This window comes from Primulina huaijiensis, chromosome 18 (assembly GCF_012295235.1).
Source record: "Primulina huaijiensis isolate GDHJ02 chromosome 18, ASM1229523v2, whole genome shotgun sequence".
Lineage (NCBI taxonomy): Eukaryota > Viridiplantae > Streptophyta > Magnoliopsida > Lamiales > Gesneriaceae > Primulina > Primulina huaijiensis.
The window spans coordinates 13613027-13635682 of record NC_133323.1 but is presented as its reverse complement, the minus strand read 5'-3'; the positions used below and the strand labels follow the sequence as shown (position 1 = coordinate 13635682).

General features: G+C 33.0%; 1 protein-coding gene and 1 non-coding gene across 2 annotated transcripts; both read left to right on the top strand.

Annotated features, from left to right (window-relative positions):
- Nucleotides 1-1647: 1647 nt before the first annotated feature.
- LOC140964078 (uncharacterized) lies at nt 1648-5934 on the top strand. Its single transcript, XM_073423595.1, has 7 exons — nt 1648-1848; nt 3158-3475; nt 3575-3630; nt 3756-3834; nt 3926-4064; nt 4155-4268; nt 5508-5934. Exons 2-7 carry the CDS (start codon nt 3303-3305, stop codon nt 5697-5699), a joined length of 753 nt encoding a protein of 250 aa, XP_073279696.1. The 5' UTR covers nt 1648-1848; nt 3158-3302; the 3' UTR covers nt 5700-5934.
- An 8293-nt stretch (nt 5935-14227) lies between these two features.
- Nucleotides 14228-14334, top strand: LOC140965307 (small nucleolar RNA R71). Its single transcript, XR_012173003.1, has one exon. It is a non-coding gene; the product is annotated as a small nucleolar RNA R71 (small nucleolar RNA).
- Nucleotides 14335-22656: the final 8322 nt, after the last annotated feature.

Below are 22656 nucleotides of genomic sequence, written 5' to 3'. Positions count from 1 at the left end.
CAAGAATATGATGTGTTATGTCTTTACTCACTAGATGTGATTGATGCCGGTGATATTGATAATTACGATGTTGGAGGTCTTGATGGTTGACCTTGCTGGGATGAAGGTGATCACGACCCGAGGACCAACGCTTTTATTTTCCGCACTTACGATTTTAAGTTTACGTTAAAGACTTTTACGACTTCTTATTTATGCTTTTGAGAGATTTTTGAGAGATTTTAGTATGGGCTATACTTTTCAAATTATCGCTTTTTATGTTTCGTTTTATGTTAAACTATTTCCTTTGATTTTCAAATACTAGTTGGATGTTTTATGGTGCCAAAAATATTTTATGCATGTGGAATCAAGTTTCGGCCGATGCTTAGTGTTTTTAAAAAAAATAAATAAAAAAATTTCTAGTACTTTTTAAGCAAAACGAATCGCAGACATTTCAGTTTATGTACTAGGTTTAAGGATAATCCTAAACAATATCATTTCTTAGCTGCTAAACTCATATTGAAAAACCTGAAAGGCACACAAAATGTGAACTTATGGTATGCTAAGGATTCATCTTTCAATTTAGTTGGATATTCAGATGCAGATTATGTAAGATGTAAGCTTGATCGCAAAAGTACAAGTGGATCATGTCAGTTTCTAGGAGACAAACTGATCTCTTGGTTCAGTAAGAAGCAAACATCTATTGCTACTTCCACAACTGAAGCTGAATATTTAGCTGCTGGAAGTTGTGTGCTCAACAGCTCTAAATTCAACGACAACTGAAAGATTATGGAGTAATTGCTGAAGAATCACTAATCTTCTGTGACAAAATCAGCTCCATCAAATATCATGCTCTCAAGAAATACATCTGGTTCTTCATTCCAGAACCTAACATATTGATGTCAGACTTCATCAGAGATCATGCTCTCAAGAAATACATCTTGTTGCATACATCTTAACTGAACAACAAGCAGCTGACATCTTCACTAAGATACTACCTATACTTTAGGGCTTATTGGTTTATCTTGATAATTAATTTAGGGAGAACTTAGAATTTCAGTAAGTCAACTGATAAGACAAATGTCAGTTATTTATGAATTGAACTTTGTTGAATGAAAGTAGATAATGGGTAGTTTTGTCCATTCAGTAAAATAACCAAGTTAGTTACTCTAAATAGTTGATTTATTATTAAATAGAATAGAAATATAGATAAATAATATAGATAGTACTTAAATAGTATAGATAAATACACATTGTAATATTAAACATTAACATTTTGATATCATCATATATTTATTTAGTTTTATATTACTATATTTTTTTAATTTAATAGGAAAGATATATTATTTTATTTATTTAATATAAGATAACAAACAAAATTATCTCAAGTTATTCAAATTTGGATGACCATGGCCTCCTCAACTAAAAATTATTATAAAAAATATAAAGTTTTTTTAAAAAATCCACTTTTGTAAGTTTAATATAATTTCAAAAAAATTAGTGAAATATAAATATCATTTGAAATTTTATTTTAGTCTTCACTAATTTTATAATTATTAAATTACTCTTATTTAAATATAAATGAAATTATTTATAAAATTAATTATACAAACATGTAAAGCTTGCCAAATGTAACGAAATGTATGAATGCTATTAAAAAAAGGACGAAATCTAAAACTAAGATTCGGAAACAAAAAGCGAATATGCGGTTCCCTCCGCACTTCGTCAGGAAGATTCTTTATTCATCATTCGCATCTCTTCAAATGCAATTGGATTAATCCATGCCCTAATTTTGACTTTCTTGTCGCAAATCAAATTTCTATAAATACCTTCTCTTCCACCTCATTTGGCCACATAATTCTCTTTAATAAGGTAATTTCCTTTTTCTTTGGAGCTTGGGTGAAGCTTTTTTGCATGGTGATGATTGGGTCTCGATGAAACGGCAGTACTGTAGCAATTCTATAATCGTTGGTGTTGGTTGATACATTCTTTAATATTATTAGCTTCAGTTTTTCTGGATTTTTGCCCATATATTATTATTTGATCAAGTATAGTTGTAAATTTTGAGCCTAGATTGTGGAAAGTTAAAAAACTTGGTCTGATGTGCTACTGCATTGTGGATGTTAGTTCATTTGATTTTTGATGTCATTGAATATGTCCTTTTACTGAAGAATTGTTTATATTCCACTCAAATACATACAAAGGAGGAAGTGAAGATTTGATTTTGTGATTCATCTGAATAGGAAACTAATAATCAGCTACTAAAGCGTTGATTGGAAATTTTCAAGTTTCTTTAAATTTTCAACGGGGTATGTTGGAAAAATGTAGCTTGGATTAATGATTAAACAAGTCAAATTAATGGAGGCAGACTAGGAGAGTATGTGTGATAATGGTGGTGAGAGTGATGAGTAATTATTTGCGTCATTTCGATCTTGCCTTGCATTTTAATACCTTGATTTAAAAATTATATGGATATTTTGAAGATAGTGGTGTCAAATTTTGAGATGTTTACATGATAATGCTTTCTTAGGTATATGAAAGGTTGACAAGGGACGAAGAATCCTTCAGTTTGTTCGATGCTATACCCTTGGGGTAGTACCCTATGTTTGATCCAAAGCCATAAATGAGCCATATACATTTTTCCACACGTATATGGCTCATTCATGAGGCCATTGAATCAACCCTTGGGGTATTTACCCTGAACGTAGCATCGAATAGACCCAATCATCTTCATATTGCTTAGAATTATTATTCATATCTGAAGAGTTTAGAGAATGTTATATATATATATATATATATTAATTTTTATATGCTGGGAAGAAAAAGCGAACAAAAATGAGATGAAAAATTTTACTTGATTTTTATCACTATGGATCGTGGCGAAGATGCTTTTATTTCAAAGCAGAAACCGAGGTAAATTGTATCTGAAACTTGAAACAAAATGGGACAGATAAGAGTTTGAAAATTCCCGAGTTTCTTGAAGTTGACAATACCTGTGAGGAACGGTCTGCATGTGCATCCATATTTTTAGAATTAAATATATGATGTAGATTTGGAAGTTTTTACTGATAATTCAATTTTGTCATGGATTTCTTAAGTAATGTTTTAGCCATATATCGAAATTAATGAAATCAATTAAATGTAATAGACTTCTTTCATCCTGTTCATTACTGAATTGCAGAGAATTGGTGCTTCCTCACTGCTTCATATCGAGGCTCAATATTTTTGGCAATCAGTCAAATTCTGGTGCTTCCTTACTGCTTCATATTGAGGCTCATTACTTTTGGCAATCAGCCAAATTCATTTGACTGATTGCCAAATTTCATATGACTCCCGAGAATGCATTGAAACCTAGCACTAGCAGGGCCTTAAATGGAGTGCTTGGAGTTCATTTGATGCCTCACTCATCATTTTCGTTCCAAGAGATAAAACAGGGGGATTTTAATCTGTCATGTTATGGAGCATTTAACTTTCGTGGTGATCCACGACTAAATGTGCAGTGAGCATAGATTCCGTTTCATTTAAAATTTAATTTCCCCATGTTTTATCAGTTGGTTTCATGGATTATGTCACTGCCTCTAAATATTGTTTTGATCAGGAAAGTTTGGCAGCAAAGACCTGCTTGTCTGAGGCCCATCAATTGCTGTCTTAATGGTATTCCAAACAGAATTTGTTTCCTTTAAATAAATTTATTTTTTCCTTTCACTCTGGTTTTCCACCTCTATATCAATTATCCCTTCAATTTGTGTCATAACAAAGTGTCAAGTACTTATTCTCAGGTGACAGGAACCTTGCTGAAAGAGTTGTTAACGTGCTAACTTCACTTCCTTTTATTTTCCTCGGGATCAATGCACCAAGGTGATTACTATAGTTACCCTTCGACTTGCACTAACAAGTGATAAGGTTATCATTTATTTCCGTCTAATGGCTTGCTTTCATGCTTATGCAGGAAAAACCTTAATTGTAAACTCTACGCCAATTCTTTGATCGGAGTGGGTGTTGCCTCCAGTTTGTATCACGCTTCAAGGGGGAAATTGAGGAAGTATCTGAGATGGGCGGACTACACGATGATAGCCACAGCAACAGTGGTGAGCATAGATTATTGAATATTATCTTCAGTAACTGGATTTTTATTATTTTCTTATCATTTTGCTAATGCTACTTGATTCCTTTTGCAGTGCCTGTCAAGAGCTCTTCGTGATGAAAACCCTAAGTTGCTGATGGCCGCATCAGCCTTATGTTTACCGGTGCAGCCTTTGATGGTTTCAGCAGTTCACACAGGACTGATGGAGGTAAAATATGAATCTTCAAGGATTTATTCTATATAGTTCCGATGTATCAACATTGATGAATGTGCTTGTGGCTTCTTCTTAGCTTGACGCCTCTTCTAAGCTTGATGCCTTTTCTGTTCCTTAATTTTCAGCATCATATTATCCTCTCTTTCTTTAGACCTGCAATATCTTGGTCACGGTCTGTTGACCTTCAGAAAAACTCTTCGATGTCTAGAATATACTGTTTCCTTTTCCGAAAAAAATGGAATTCCTATTTCACTCAAGACTGGGCTTAAAAAGTATGTTTTACTGCCTAATAGTTGTTTAGCAGCTTTTCATGTCAGAGGAGCTCTCTATGATTTATCTGTTCTTCATTAGTTTCAAACAATATTTGGTTCCTCAAAGTGGATTCGTATGTGTCCTTGGTCAATTTAGTAGCTTTCAGCTTTTTAAGAAGATTTTATTTTAGCCTCACCTTGCAATCCTTTTGTCCATGCTTCTACAAAGTATATTTTATTTTTGGAGATTACGGATCATATGCTTTCACCATATTCACTGGAACTGTGAGATAAATAATTAATATTGACCAGGACCGAACAGTTATTGTGAAGGATGTAACTCTGTTTTCACATTGTTTTGCATTGAAGGATGCCTCATTTACTCTCGAGGAAAAAAAAAGTGCGTCATTTGATATTCTCTACCTGTTTGACAACTTTACAGATGTAGGGAGGTTTTATTTCTTTGAAGCCAAGCTATAGGCCGCAGCCTTCCATCTGTATAAAATCAGTGGCGAGATTTTAGGTGCTACCGAAGCTCGCATAATACTGCCCTTTTTCTGGCTCATGGAGTTAGACTTGCCTGATTGATTCTTTTTTTATATTAATAAAATATTAATATTACTGTTTCCATTGGAGATTACATAAGAATTTCAAAATATTCTGAACATCACAGGTAAACTATCTTGGAGATTTTCCTGTTGCAGACCATAAATTCCATGACTTATTCTTATCGGGCTTTTGAACTTCTTCTGGGCGACTGTTGACATAAATGGAGCTTTCGTTTTGCTATACTTGCCTATTATCGGTTAAAAACACACTATTTCTATGAACGAATTATGGTTTTGGCCCTCACCTATAGATATATATGTATAAGCTGTTCAGTTGAGTATTGAATCTTTTTGTTTTTTCGTATGGATGAACACATTATTTTTGGCAAAACATCAAATGCTTGTAATGTTTCTGATTATAATTACTTATTCAGGTTGCATTTGCAAAGAGAGCATTTCAAGATCCAGATCTGCGGATGGCCCATAATGTGCATAAGATGTCTTCTTTGTTAGGTGGTGCCCTTTTCATTGCAGATGATATTTTCCCTGAAACTCCATTTCTGCATGCTGGTTGGCATCTTGCAGCTGCTGTTGGAGTTGGCACCTGCAACAAGCTCTTGGAGTAAATAGTTAGCGATTCTGATATATTCTCAGTAATTTGCCGAAAATACATGCATTGTTCACACCAGTGCCGGGGAGATTTCGTGTCAGACATCTCGGGTTTCAGCCATTTTATCCATAAACTGATAGTATAATGTTATTATTGTAATATATGGACATGAATTATAGTCATTATTCTATTCTTGTTTTAGAAGTGTATGATGTATTTTTTCTGAGTTATATTATTTACCATTGGCAATCTGTGTTGCCTAATCTTAGAATTATTAGTTTAGTTATGTGTTTCACTTTCCTTTTTAAAGTGCATTTATTTAAAAATATCACAAAAACTCTTGTGAGAGGATTTCACGGATCAATTTCATGGGTTGAATATCTTATTTGGGTCATACATGAAAAAATATTAATTTTTATGCTAAGAGTATTATTTTTATTGTGAATATCGGTATGGTTGACCCTTCTCACAGATAAAGATTCGTGAGATCGTCTCACAAAAGATTTACTCTAAAAATAATGAAGTTATAACAGATTACCTGAAATATTTTAATATGAATAATGTTAAAAGTATAAAAAATATATTGTCCAACGATATTTATAATCATTATTTCATGAGATTTCGCTATTATCTCATCAAATCATGACATTTTGATAAATGAAATTTTTTATTGAATTTTTTATGTGGTAAGAATTATATAAATTTTAGTTGTATATATACCATTATTCTTTTAATATATCTTACTTTTTTACATTCTTCTTAATTTTCTTACTTGCACAAGATCACTGTAAATGTTCTAATACCAAACCAATTGCACATGAAAGGCAGGCTATTGATATCTTATACTCGGTCTTCGAAGAAGTGAAATTAAACGAGATTAAGCATGAAACATGTACCAAACATAATAATTTGGCTACAAGAGAGTAAAAGGAGTTTTCAACACATGGTTGACAGCATTAAGCAGGCTCAATGCTTAATAAAGTTCAAGTATTTTAGCTTCAATATAAATATTACAATAATTTAATATTTTGCTCAACAAAACCAAATATTAAAAACTTCCAGATTAACTGTAAGAAATCTGAAAATTTTCTCCCAAAAGAATTAGGGCATCATTCATTTCCCCAAATAAGTTGAATTTTTTTCAAATGATACAAATGCTAATGTACCGTTTTCTTGTACCCAAAGCACAACATATGTCTAAAAATTTTAGTTTCGATGTTCGAAATATTCCTTAGATGTCGTATGATTTATAACATTCATATGTTGTTTAAATCTATTTCACTTTACGTATTTAACGCCGGCTTCGACTATTACGACTTTTATGTGGATACAACACTTCTTGTAATTTCCTACGAACGATATCTCCTTTGATCGTCTGATCAGGTCCACAATCGAAGATTTGATTCATTTTTTAGATCAGACTAGATATCTTAAACAATTTTGCGTCGAGACTGGATCGTCTGAATTTTAGAAATCCTGTAGTGACGTAGCCATGGATTTTCTTATGAAAAAGGGGTTGGCTGGTTTTTCTTTAGTGAGGGAAAGGGTTGAAAACTTTGGTGCCAAAATTTTCTACACCAAAATCTGTGTGTAAAACTTGTGTTATTTCATATTATGCTCAATGAAATATTTATAAGTTTTGATTCTTGATCACATCAGGAATCCCGCTCATATTATAACTCATAATCATAATCTCATTAGGATTCTTATTTTCACTAATTAATTAAAATTTGCATGTTGTATATATCATGCAATATATATTCATATTATTACATCTAGACATACATATACACATATATACATGTATAGAAATATATATAAAATTAAATAATCATTATTAAATTTCTTAATTAATTATTAAACAATTAATTAATCAATTCTAGATCCTCTGGAATATTCCATGAGACTCATGCACATATAATAGTAACAATTATTAATATTATGATTTCATTAATAGATTCTAAATTTACTAAATAAATAATTGTGAACTCATTATAACCCGATCGACGATCAAACGACGCCAATGTACCGAAGATACAAATCTTGTTCATATTATAAAAATTAAACATGGTAAAATTGCGACTCCTTTTGTAACTTTATTTGTTACTTAATTTGATCTCAATTGTGAGAAGATTTTTATCTCATGCTTATCATCAATATTCTAGATATTATCATCAACTTTCTACATGTTCAAGAATCATCTTAATCCCGTTTGGAACGCCAAGGTTATTCTTGTTTTATCGAACCTGTAAAAATAGTAAAAACTTATAATTACACAACAACTTATTTTCTATACAATTTATTATAAAACATATAATATTTAAACATTTAATAAAGCAAAAACTATAAATTTATATTATAAAATATTTAATTAATGTACAATTTTTATGTTTATCACACCCGCCAACCAGCTTATTGCTAGTCCCTAGCAATATAAGCGTTAATAGCAATACAAAACATATTGATTAATTTAAATAGAAATGTAATCGGAACTATCCAAGTGTTTAAATTAAATTTGAAAACTGTTAAAGTTATATCAAGATCATCATAATTATAATTTATGAAATAATCTGATCTGATCAATTCAAAGTTTATTTTCAGGTAATTAAATGTGCACGGCCTTCAGAAATTCCTAGTAAGAGTCTCAACTCCATATCCTCACAGGTTAATAAATGTTTCAATTCATGGGAACGATTTATCTCATGGAGTTTGAATACAGATAATTGCTCAGGAAAATGGTTTACAAAATACAGACAGACAAATGAGCCAAACTAATCAAAAGATAGGAAATCCATTGATTCAAAATCTAGTTATTCTTATTATATATATATTTTTCCTGATCTTTTTTTTCATAATATCATGAAATCAGACTAAGTTTATGCTCCTTGACCACATATTTATTTAATTTGTACAGTATATTTCTCTCTTTCTATTTTTTCTTTTGTTCTTTTTTTTTATATGAGAGATAAATGGGTCGTAGCATATAATTTTAAAATTACATAGATCTTCAACATCTTTCTTCTTTTTTTCAGGAAATATAATATATATATATATTTTTTTAACTCAAGATCTAAATAATAGATAGCCTTTCTCATGATTAATAAAGGCTCGCAAACTGTTTTCTCAATCCTCTCCACTCACTCACAAAATATGTTTAAGTTTAAACATTTTAGGCACTCTTATCAGGTACATCTTGGGACATATACTTTAATAATTGATTTTATCACAATGGTTAATCACTCAAAAAGATTTCATAAATCATATTTTTATAGTGATCAGAATATTAAAATTAAATTTTTTTCAAATAAAAATTTAAACATCCTTAGATAGATTAATACATTTTCTAATTTAAACCTTTCAAACATGTAATGTATTATATTTTTGAAAAAATTACTAAAATACAAACAATAAACATGGTTTTATTTTAAAATAATATTTTTTTAAAAAAATAGATTTTTTTTTTAAATTTTTTTAATTTTTATTATATTTTTTTATAAGTTTGTTCTCCTCCCAATCAGAATATGACATTGTCCTCAATGTCAAAATAACTATTAATAAAGAGTATATAATGAAAGAGATATCATCTATACATTTATTGAAGATAACAAACTGAAATCAATCCACGACTTTTGAATTAATGATCCAACTTTCTTTTCTTACTGCTTGATTATGACTAATTGATCTTTGTTATTATCGGATCAAGCTTATGAACAAAAGCTTCCAAATTATCAATTAATTGGTTCGTAGTCGAAGCAGAGATGAACATCCGTTGTGAATTTTCTGAAAAAAAATTCTGTTCCACAGCTTTATCAAGAAATGTCAACAAACAGTCATAATAATTATTAATATTCAACAAGCCCACATGTTTATTATGGATATTAAGTTGTGCCCAAGAAACAGTGTGAAAAATTTCTTCTAATATACCAAAACCGCCTGGTAGTGCGATAAAGGCATCAAAATTTTCAATCATTTTGGTGATTCTTTCATACATAGAAGAAACTTTTAATTCCTCCCCAAACGTAACACCTATAATATTTCTTTCAGCTAAAGTTATAGGAATAATACCTAAAACTTGACTACCTTCAAGATGAGCAGATGTTGAAACAGATCCCATTAACCCAATATTACCTCTCCCATATACCAAGTGAATTTTTCTCTCAGCCAATATCTTTCCAAGATTATTCGCTGCTTCTACAAACATTTCATTTTTCTAGGACTCGACCCACAAAATACACAAATATTTTTCAATGTTTGTGTAGAGGCTTCAGTCATGTTTTTACTTTCTTTTTGGTCTGCGAAAATAGAGAGAAATATGACAGATTTTGTAGCAGTAATATATTATCATGACAAAACTATGGGTCACAGCTGTAATCAGAATAAACAGTAAAAACAATATTGACACACATGCAAATAAATAGTAGTGTGATTGTGGCTCGCAATTTTCCTTTAGTTTTACGTCCAGAAACGGCTTCAACGCCTTCTAAGAGTCGAGGATATGCTTCCCATCCAATTTTCTTATAAATTGACAAACATGGTCTTTTTTAGTTAGATTCCCAAGACTATTAAGATGACGCTCATCTTCGAATTGTTTCCATAAACGGAGAATTTCAATATGCACGTGTCCAGTATAATGCGTCTCAAGAGTCAATAAGATGTTATCTAAAGACTCCTTACTCAGCCCATTCTTAATGAAATTAATTTTATCTTCTCTGTTATTGGAAACACATCCCAAAGATTTGAATCGTTTGTCACAAGACCATCTTGCACACTTATGACAAACCCCTAACCTTTTGGCCCTTCGTTTTTTTGCATAAGTGTTTTTTCCTAATCCAGGCAAATACCGAATGAGCAATGACTGTGGAACTTCTCTTCCTAATCGGACCTTAGCTTCTATTACAAGACGAATATCTTTTGGAATTCGTTTTGCATTAGCAATCTCAATCTTTCGCACCTACCTCATTGTCGTATGCAACGTCGAAAAATTTGATCTGGACAATACTTGAACAGATACGGATCATCCTAATAAAAGTTTTTTACCTTATTCAAAAAATTTCTTTTATCTTGGGAACTCCATTGTGGTGGCATTTTTCCTGTCACAAGAAAATTTACTATGTTATCAAATCAAGGTGTAGTAGTAACTGAAAATAGATGTTCATCAGGAAAATTATCGTTAATTGATGTCATTTCACAAGATGATCCTGTTACTAGTCTCTATAAATGATCGACTACAACATTCTTAGTTCTTTTTTTTATCTTTGATCACAATGTCAAATTCTTGAAGCAACAAAATCCATCGTATCAGTCGTGGTTTTGCATCCTGTTTGGTCAATAAATATCTAATAGCAGAATGATCAGTAAACACAATAGTCGTTGATCCAATCAAATAAGAACGAAATTTTTCTAATGCAAATATTACAGCAAGTAGTTTTTTTTCAGTTGTGGAGTAATTCATTTGAGCATTGTTTAAAGTTCTACTTGCATATAATATCACATAAGGCTTACCATTTCTTCTTTGACCCAATACTGCACCAACTGCATAATCACCGCGTCGCACATGATTTTAAATGGTAAAGACCAATCAGGAGGTTGTATGATAGGAGCTGATGTAAAATGTCAAATGATTTTATTAAAAGCATTTTGACATTCTTGAGTCCACTCAAATGCAGTGTCTTTTGTTAAGATGTTACAAATGAGTTTAGATATTAAACTAAAGTCCTTTATAAACCTCCTGTAAAATCCAGCATGTCCCAAAAATGAACGAATTTCTTTAATGGTTTTTGGAGGGGGTAGATTGGCAATGACATCAACTTTTGCTTTATCAACTTCAATTCCATGAGATGACACAACATGTCCCAAAACAATCCCAGAAGTAATCATGTAATGACATTTTTCTCAATTTAAAATCAGACCTTTTTCCTCGCTTTCTTTTAAAACTTTTTCCAAATTGTCAAAGCAATTATTAAACGTATTTCCAAAAATAGTTAAATCATGCATGAAAATCTCTTAACAATTTTCAACCATGTCGCTAAAAATGCTTAGTATACATCTTTGAAATGTTGCTGGGGCATTGCATAATCCATATGACATCCTTCTGAATGCAAATGTTCCAAAAAGACATTTGAATGTAGTTTTATCTTGATCTTCGAGTGCAATGGGAATTTGATAATAGCTTGAATATCCATCAAGAAAATAGTAGTAGGGATGACATGCTACTCTTTCTAAAATTTGATCCAAAAATGGTAATGGAAAATGATCTTTTCTAGTGGTATTTTTATTTTTTATAATCAATACACATCCGCCAACTAGATGGGACTCGGCTTGTTAACAATTCACCTTTTTCATTTTTTATCAGTGTGATGCCAGATTTTTTTGGAACTACTTGTATTGGACTTACCCACTTACTATCAGAAATAGATAGATAATTCCAACATCAAGTAGTTTGAGAACTTCAGTTTTCACAACATCTTTCATTTGTGGATTTAATCTCCTTTGTGGTTGTTGAGATGTTTTAGTATTTTCTTCTAAATGAATTTTGTGAGTACAAATTAGTGGATTAATGCTCTTGAGATATTTTAGTGTCCAACCAATTGCATTTTTATGTCTTTTAAGCATATCAATTAATTTACCTTCTTGATCACTTGCTAGTTTGGAAGAAATTACCACCGGATATGTTTCATCTTTTCCTAGAAATGTATACTTCAATTCTTCTGGCAAGGGTTTTAACTCCAATATGGGTGGTTCATCTTTATTCTCATATTTTACCTCAAATTCTTTCTCTGATCCTGGTAACGAGTGATACCTGATAAAATCATCAAGATCAATTTCAATATTTTCTTTAATAGTTTCAATTGAACAAATATCTAATTGGTCACGAGTACTCCCTTCTTGAATGTTTTCTTCCACAAGAGTTTCAATAAGATTTTCATCTTCACTTTCATCTCCTTTGTCATGTGGTTGCTTATAAAGATTAAAAACATTAAGCTCCAATGTCATGTTGCCAAATGACAACTTCATTATTCCATTCCTGTAATTTATTAGAGCATTAGAAGTTGCTAAAAATGGACGACCCTAAATTGACAGGAATTGCATTACAAGCTTCGATAGGTTGTGTATCTAAAACTATGAAATCAACATGATATACAAAGTTATCAACTTGGACCAATACATCTTCCTCTATAACTTTTGGAACTTTAACAGATCTATCAGCAAGTAAAAGTGTTACTGAAGTAGGTTTTAACTCGCCTAGATTGAGTTCTTGATAAACTGAATATGGAACTAAATTCACACTAGCTCCAAGATCAAGCAAGGCTTTTTTAATCTTTCGTTCTCCAATAATACATGAAATAGTAGGACAACCAGGGTCTTTTTATTTCAAAGTATTATTATTTTGAATGATTGAACTTACTTGTTAGGCTAAAAATGCTTTCTTTTTCACATTCAATTTTCTTTTCAAAGTGCACAAGTCTTTCAAAAATTTTGCATATGATGGTACCTGCTTTATTGCATCTAATAAAGGTATATTTATTTTTACTTGTTTAAAAATATCATATATATCAGAATTCATATTTGAATTTTTTGTATTTTTCAATGCATGAGGGAATGGTGGTGACATTGTCTGTTGATCCTCTTTTTCGCAAGTTATGGGTTTCACTTCCTTACCCTTTGGAGTTGATTTATCATCATCTTCACAAGGTTCAAGAATTGATTTTTCCACAACCTTACCACTTCGAAGGGCAATAACAGATTTTACCTGATCCATTAGTTGAGCTCCAGAAATTCCAGTTTGTGAATGATGATCCTTTGGATTAAGCTGAGTTCGTGAAGGGAATTAACCTTTTTCATGAACATTAAGTGCATATGCAAATTTAGCAAGAGTACTTTCAAATCTGTCATGGTTTGAGTAGTTTGAGTATTGATAGACTAGAATTCAATGTATCTTCCAAATTTTTTTTAGGTGGAGGAACATAAGGTGCATAATTTTGAAAATTTTGTTGATTTTGGAAATGTGGTTGTGAAAATTGTGCAGCATTATCATTTCTCCAACTAAAATTTGGATGATTTCGCCAACCTGTATTGTAACTTTGAGAAAATGGTTCGAAATTTTTCCTTTTGAAATTGTTCAAAACATTGGCTTGTTCATGAAGACATTCTTTAAAAGAGGGCAAAGTTGGACAATCTTTTGTAGAATGATCACTTGTATCACAGATGTGACACAAAATTTCTTGAACAGATTTTAATTGACCATTCTTTTTCAAGTCAAGTGCCTCAACTTTTCTTGCCAAATAGGTAAATCTGGCTTGGAGATCATGTTCATCCTTGAAGGTGTACATACCTCCACCAGATGTCGGAGATTGAATCATGTTTGATGGTTCGATTGTACCTATAGTATCCCAATTTTGAGCATTTTCAGCTAATGAATCGAGATACTCAATTGCCTCATTAGGATCTTTATCTTCAAATGTTCCATTACTCGTAAATTCAACCATTTTCCTACCTTTAGGTGTTAAGCCTTCATAAAATTGAGAAACATCTCTCCAAATTTCAAAATCATGATGTGGACAAAGATTAAGCAATTCTTTGAATCTATCACAACACTGATAAAAAGTTTCTCCTTGTTTTTGAGTGAAAGAGATGATTTGCCTTTTGAAAGAATTTGTTCTATGAGATGGAAAAAACTTTTTCAAAAATTGTTGTTGCAATTCATCCCAAGTTCGAATGGATCCCGATCTAAGATTTTGTAGCCGAGTTTTAGCTTCTTTTGAATAAAAAGGAAAAAGCTTAAGTCGAATGGTGTTCATGCTATAATTTAGATCATTATATGTGTTTAACACTTTTTCAAACTCTCGTAAATGCATTTAGGATTTTCAAAATCTAAGCCATGAAAGTTGGGTAAAATTTGGATAATACCAGGCTTAAAATTGAAATGAGATGCATAAGATGTAAAAACTAGACATGAAGGTGACCTAGTACGTGTATGATTCATGTGATCTCTAAGTGTTCTTCGTCTATCATGATCATGTTGAGATTGAATTTCATCTACATTGTCTCGGATGGGTTCTTCCGCCATGTTTTGTGAAAATAAAAGGTTATTTCGAATGAGTCGACCACTAAGTATACGTGACCAAATTCTCATGCAAATGCAAAAGAAAAACACAAAAAATCAATAAACATTCAAAGAAAGAAAAACAAATTATAAACAAAATAAAATAGACTTGAAATTAAATTATACTTCCCCGACAACGGCGCCAAAAACTTGATGGGACTTTGATTGTTTCACTCCCAAGAGCAGGTTGTCCACAAGTAGTATAATTTGGTGAGTCCGATATCGTATCTACATGGAAGCTATGGTAATTACAAGTCCACTACAATGTCTTTTTGTTTTTTTTCTTTTAATTGTTTGAATCTTTAATTGATAATTTTTAATTGTTCAAATTTTAATTTAAATAGTTGAGATTAGAGGATCCACTCTTGGTATTTTAATAAAATTAACATTAATGAACATTATTGAAATCTACTTAATAAAATGATTCCAATATATTAAATAATCATATNTCCACTTTAAATGGTTGGTAATACCAAACTAACGTTTAAATGGTTCCAAGAATTTAATATCATGATATATTAATATATAATAAATCAAGACATCCACTTTAAATGGTTTGTAATACCAAACTAATATTTAAATGGTTCCAAGAATTTAGTGTGACATATAGCAACAATAAATCAAAACTCCAACTTATAAGTATGGTACAATAATGCTTAAAAAAATAAATATAGCATAAACAATAAATAAAGATTAAATGATATAAAACATAGATTCTTACCTTTTAATAACCTTATTATAATGTCAAAAGTTTCACCTTTTCATCTCAACTTTGGGAAGTTAGATACTCATTAATCAAAGTATAAAACTTTGAATATGAAATTAACATGCTAATTATATTTAAATGAAGAAATAAAAGAAAAAACAAGAGAGAAATATTATGAACTCAAAGGTTTGTTCATAGAATGAGGGATATCTCAATTCATTACAATGCACCCTTATTTATAGCCAAATTTGGGGAGACAACCACAAATAAAATATTATTTTTTACACATAAGTCTTCATTGGTGTTCCAAGAAATTATGTCTTCATACACATCACTTTTGAAAATCTTCTCATTTGAATTTTCTTTTTCACAAAAAACAAAACATGTAGATAGTTGAGTTGTTTGAATTGTGGTTTTTTTTTTTTAACATTTGACTAAGTAATTTGAGAGATATGATAAAAATGCTAGAGCATGGTAAAACTGTCACTCCTTTAGTAAATTTATTTGTTGCTTAATTTGATCCCAATTGTGAGAAGATTTTTAGTTCGTGCTTGTCAACAATATTGTAGATATAATCATCAAATTTCTACAGGTCCAAGAATCATCTCAATCCCATTTGCAATGCCAAGGTTATTCTTATTTTATCGAACCTATAAAAATAGTAAAAACTTATAATTACACAACAACTAATTTTCTATACAATTTATTATAAAACATATAATATTTAAAAATTTAATAAAACAAAAACTATAAATTTATATTATAAAATATTTAATTAATGTACAATTTTTATGTTTATCAACACTCTCGAACAAAACACATTGATATTAGACATCATTTTATTTTAGATTTACTGGGCCTTGGCCTAAAGTTGATTGTTACCATATTTTCATCTTTTGATCGATCTCAGCTGTAACCATGATACCAAGAGGCGGGACAACAGTAACCACTTTTTCGTTCTGTGCCTTGGCCTACAGTTGGCGAGGACATGAGCAACTACTTTTCCATAACTGGGCCTTGGCCTATAGAAATTCAGTATTGGGTTCCCACGGGGCTTAGTACCGTAAACAGGTTCCACTGGGGCTTATTCCTTCACGAATCCTCATTTCTTTAACGTCACAATTAAGTCACTTCATTCAAAATGTAACTTCCGAAAAATCAACCTACATAAACCACATGCATGCAAAATTGTTTTAATTGCTTAACTGTTTTATTTAATTGATTTTAAATACTAGCATGATGTTTATTATATGATTAAATTTATGATTGCATGATTAAGTAATAATATGACATGATTACATGAAATTTGAGGATTTTACCCGAATATTCGAATAATAGGCAGGGGAAAAGAGACCGGGGACGACCAAGACAAGAATATTTATTTTTTATTAAATAATGGCAAGGCTTCCTAATATGATTAAAAATGATTTAATTTTCCTAAAAATGTTGGAGTTCGAATTATTTACGAGTCGATCTCGATTTTTCCCGGGAAGCCGATTTTGGGCAAACAAAGAGTTTTTAAAATATCAAAATATTATTTTTGTGAAAATAATTTTATAAAATTTTATGTTTTAATTAAATAAGTATTATTGGGTCCAATTTAATTAATTAAAGAAAGCCCAATTATCCTTAAACTTGCAAGCCCAAAACCAAAAGCCCATTAGCATGTGATTAAATCTATAAATAAGTGACCAAGGCTTTCAAAACACAATACTTTAACCTTGTGGCAGCCGAAATACACTCAAGAACACACAAAAATTTTCGAAAATATCAAGGAAGGAAGAGGCTTGTGTTCTTCTGTTAGAGTAGATGCCCGTCGAGCCAAGTGTTGGCCGAGGGTTCACATTGAAACTCTATGTATAAACAATCTTTATTTTAATAATATTTGAAATTATTATTTTGGCACATATTTATCTGTATACCCATGCTAGTTGCATAGATAAAGTCCTTGAATATACAAATAGTAGAAAGAATATGAGATGCTCATATGATGATTATCATGAAACTCATATTTGGAATAATGTATATTCTAAACAGTTCCTAGTCGATTCAGCCGCCGCTAAGAAGGATATAGGCCGCTCGAGTTTGAGACTAGTATCTGCGATGTGAGTACCATGTTTCATTGGTAGGGGACATTGTGATGTCCAAGCATGCTGATAGGTGATCCTGGTAGAGTGCACCGAACAACCCTCCATAAAGGACTTTCCAAGTGGTTTTCACTTATCGAGTGGAAACGTCTTAGTTTATTGTTGTACACCATTAGTCCTTATGACCCGTGACAACATTGAGACTTTATATGCTATCATCGCACTTTGACTTGTTTACCGACTCATATGGAGTCATCAGGTGGCAAGGTTGGGTGTTTTGTCGAAACATATAGGAGTCGATGCATTGTAGTCGGGGATTCACCGCATACCTTCGGGTATGGGTATCCTATGTGCATGTAGTATGAAATCTCTAATCAGAGTGTTGGTGGTAATTATGAAAAGGGTTTCATAGATTATACCATCGATACAACTACGACATGACACATAGTATCGATTCTTTGACAGTTCTCGATATACCAATAATTGTCGAATCGGTCGGGATATATGAGTTGAAGGAACCGTACTGTACGCTAACCATAATAGATTGGTTCTTGGAGGCAGTATCATTTGATACGTAGGGAATCAAGTAAGCGATGCTGTTAGGCGTTTAACATGATTGGTTGGGTACTATAAGACTTGAGTTCTGACGTTCTTATTATCAAAGAATTGATAAGTAAGAATGGAGCAACTGGGGTATGCTCATATAAGGACATGTTTAGTCGTGAATCACATTGAGATGTGAACCCACGACTAGTTGTATCATTGAACCATTGTGGGTCACACAAGTGCTAACCTTTTAGATCCCGTTGAGAAGTAAAATAGTTCAATGTGTTGAACGGCTTATAAGGAGTTTATAAGGAGATCGACACTTCCTGCCATATAATTCTTCAAATGGTGACATTCCAATGCCCACTTGATAACTGTTGTTATAAGAAAACTCGACAAGTGATAAAGAATCCTGCCAACCAATACCAAAATCCATCACTATAGCTCTCAGCATATCCTCTAATGTTTGAATAGTACGTTCTGACTGTCCGTCTGTCTGAGGATGATATGCTGTACTCAAATGCAAACGAGTACCAAGGGCCTCTTGTAAACTCTGCCAAAAATGAGAAGAAAATCTGGGATCACGATCTGATACAATTGACTTAGGCACACCATGCAATCTCAAAACTTCTCTGATGTACAATCTGGCCATCTGATCATGCCTATATGTCATCTGATAAGGAATGAAACACGAAGACTTAGTTAATCTGTCAACGATAACCCAAATTGCATCGCAACCCCTCGACGACCTCGGAAATTTCGTGACAAAGTCCATGGTGATATGGTCCCACTTCAATTCTGGAACCTTAAGGCTATGCAAAAGACCTCCTGGTCGCTTTCTTTCTGCTTTCACTTGTTGACAATTCAAACAACGAGATACAAATTCTGCTATGTCAGATTTCATTCTTTTCCACCAAAATTGTTTCTTCAAGTCATTGTACATCTTTTTACTTCCAGGGTGTACGATGAATTTACTGCAATGAGCATCACGCAAAATCTGCATCCTCAACTCTGAAATATTAGAAACTACAATACGATCATTCACAAACAAAATACCCTTATTATTGACCTGAAATTCTGATTGATGTCCTGATCTGACGAGTTCAACTGATTTTTGAATGCTTTGATCCAACCTTTGGGCCTCTTTAATTTTTACAAACAACTCGGGCTCTGCCTGAATCGTAAATACTCTTATAGGTTGAGTATCTACCACAAAATCTAAACCAGAAAGACAACATTCTTCTACTAGATCAGATATATTGCTAGTGATCAAAGATATATTACATATTTTTCTGCTCGAAGCATCGGCTGCTGCATTAGACTTTCCTGGATAATATTTTATTTCGCAATCATAGTCTTTCAACAAGTCTAACCAACGTCTTTGTCTCATGTTCAGCTCCACTTGTGAAAAGAGGTATTTCAAACTCTTATGATTAGTGAATATCTCAAATTTCTCCCCATACAAGTACTGACGCCAAATCTTTAAGGCAAAAACCACTGCTGCTAGTTCCAAGTCATGCACTGGGTATCTAGACTCATGTGGTTTCAACTGTCGTGAAGCATAGGCAACTACACGGCCATGCTGCATTAATACACAACCCAGTCCTTGATGTGAAACATCAATGTGCACTGTAAATCCTCCTACACCTGATGGAATAGTCAGAACTGGAGCACTAGTCAATCTCTGCTTAAGTTCAACAAAACTAGCCTCACATGCTTGCGACCAAATAAATGGTGCATTCTTTTGTGTCAGCTGGGTAATTGGCCTCGCAATCTGTGAGAATCCTTTAATAAATCTGCGATAATATCGTGTCAAACCCATAAAACTACGCACCTCAGGAACTGATGTCGGTCTAGACCAATTAATGACTGCCTCAACTTTACTCGGATCAACTGATATACCTGCACTTGAAATCACATGTCCAAGGAAAACCACTCTATCCAACCAAAACTCGCATTTGGATAATTTAGCATACAACTTTTAAGTTTTAAAAATCTGTAAAACAGCTCTCAAATGCTCGGCATGCTCAAATTCAGATTTTGAATAGATAAGAATATCATCAATGAAAATCACAACAAATTTATCTATATACCATTGAAACACACGGTTCATCAAATCCATAAATACCGCAAGTGCATTGGTCAACCCAAAAGGCATTACCAAAAATTCAAAATGCCCATACCAGGTACGAAAAGCAGTCTTAGGCACATCTGCCTCTCTAACTCTTAACAAATGATATCTGGATCTTAAATCAATCTTAGAATATATTGAAGAACCCTGCAACTGGTCAAAAAGATCATCAATCCTTGGCAAAGGATACTTATTCTTTACTGTGGCTTTGTTCAACTGTCTATAATCGACACAAAGCCTCATAGACCCGTCTTTCTTCTTCACAAATAAAACCGGAGCACCCCAAGGTGAAACACTTGGTCTTATATATCTTTTAGCCAATAGATCCTCAAGTTGTTCCTTTAGTTCCTTTAGTGCAATTGGCGCCATCCTATAAGGAGCTCTAGAAATAGGTTGTGTACCTGACATCAACTCAATGTTGAAATCAATCTCTCGGACTGGCGGAAATCCTGGAATCTCATCTGGAAATACGTCTGAAAATTCACTAACAATTGGAATATCTGTCAATTTAGGTACTGACCTTGAAATATCAATTGCATAAACCAAGAAACATTCTACTCCTTTCTGCAACAAATGAGTCATGGACAAAACAGATATCAAAAGAATCTTAGCTCGAGAACCCTTACCATAGAACGTCCAATGATATGTCATATCAGGCCTAAACTTAACAATTTTCTGAAAACAATCTACAGAAGCCCTGTATCTTGTCAGCATGTCAATGCCAACTATGCAGTCAAAATCAGACATCTCCAACACGATACAATCAAGTTCAATGACATTATCCTCATAACGAAATTCACAACCATTAATCATTTCAGCTGACTTCATCACTTTGCCCAGTGGAGTAGAAATAGATAATGTAGATGATAATGGCATAGAATGCAACGAGACAAAATGCTCAGCTATGAAAGTATGTGATGCACCGGTATCCATCAAAACATAAGCAGGATAACCTGAGAGAAGACAATTACCTGGAATGACATTATCTGGAGCATTATGTGCCTCATCCTCAGTGAGTGCAAAAACTCGAGCCTGCTGTCTTGGTGGCTGTCCTACCCTGTTGCTACCACTCAGTTTGTTCTGATCTGTCCGGTTTGATTGCTGATAAGAATGAACTGTAGGGGTCTGACGATTCTTGTGAGGTGTCTGTCTCGATGATCCCCCACTCTGAGATATTTCACTGCCACGGTTAGGACACACTCGAGCATAGTGTCCCACCTGGTTACACAAGTGGCAAGCTCCCGAGACTCCTCTACACTGATCAATATAATTTCTACCACCACACTGACCACAAGTTGGACTTGAATAACCAGTGCTCTGAACTGAACCAGATTGTCTCGATCCACTAGAACTCGAAAAATTTCTGCCATGCTTCTTAAATTGCTTGCCTCTAGCCCGAAACTGCTCTCTTATGTTGCCACTGTTACTGTCATTATTACCCTTTCTGAACTGCTGTCTATACTGTGGCTGTTGGGGTCGTTGCATCTGAGAACCTCTCTGCCTAATGATTCCGGTTTCAGCTCTTTTGGCTCGATCAAGAGCCTCAGCAAAAGTGTTAGGCCTTCCGGTATTAACCAAGGTAAAGATATCAAGGTTAAGACCATTTATGAAGTGATCGGCCTTAGCTTCTTCATCGGATGCTACATGAGGCGCAAATCTCAGTAAATTCGAGAACTTAGCACCATAGTCCTCAATATTCAAATTTTCCTGCTTTAAATTTGCAAACTCGGCTCCCCTATCTTTCCTGTAAGTGGTAGGAAAGAAACGCTGATAAAATTCAGATTTAAAAATATCCCAGGTAACAATCGTATCTCGTCCCTCTAAAGCTTTCTTGGTCATGATCCACCAACTCTTAGCAACATCCAATAACTGATGAACAACTAACTTGAATCTACGATTATCTGGATACTCAAGAGATTCAAATAATTGATCCATATTTTCCAACCAGTTCTCACACTCTAATGCATTCTCGGTACCATTCAACATCGGTGGGTGCAAAGACTGAAATCTGGCTAACAGTATCTCCATCGGAGTCGGAGTTATATCCATCTGAGTATGAGTAGCACTGCCCTGATCTTGTGCCACTGGTACGTTCTGTCTATGTCTACCACGACCTCTACCTCTAGTAGCCATGTCTGATATACAATAGATCAAACACATATAAAATCACAAAATCACAATCATCTCAATTTTGTATCAATCATCTCTGGCTCTCGAGACTCAACAATCTCAAAAATCTCGAATAAAACTCAACAATATAATATCTTAATTTAAATCATGTATTTCACATCATAGCACAATGAAAATTCTAACAAATATATCACATGATCAAGCAATTCGAACTGACTCGATCTACCCTGTTCCCAAATATTTTATGCTCTGATACCACCTAATGTGGGG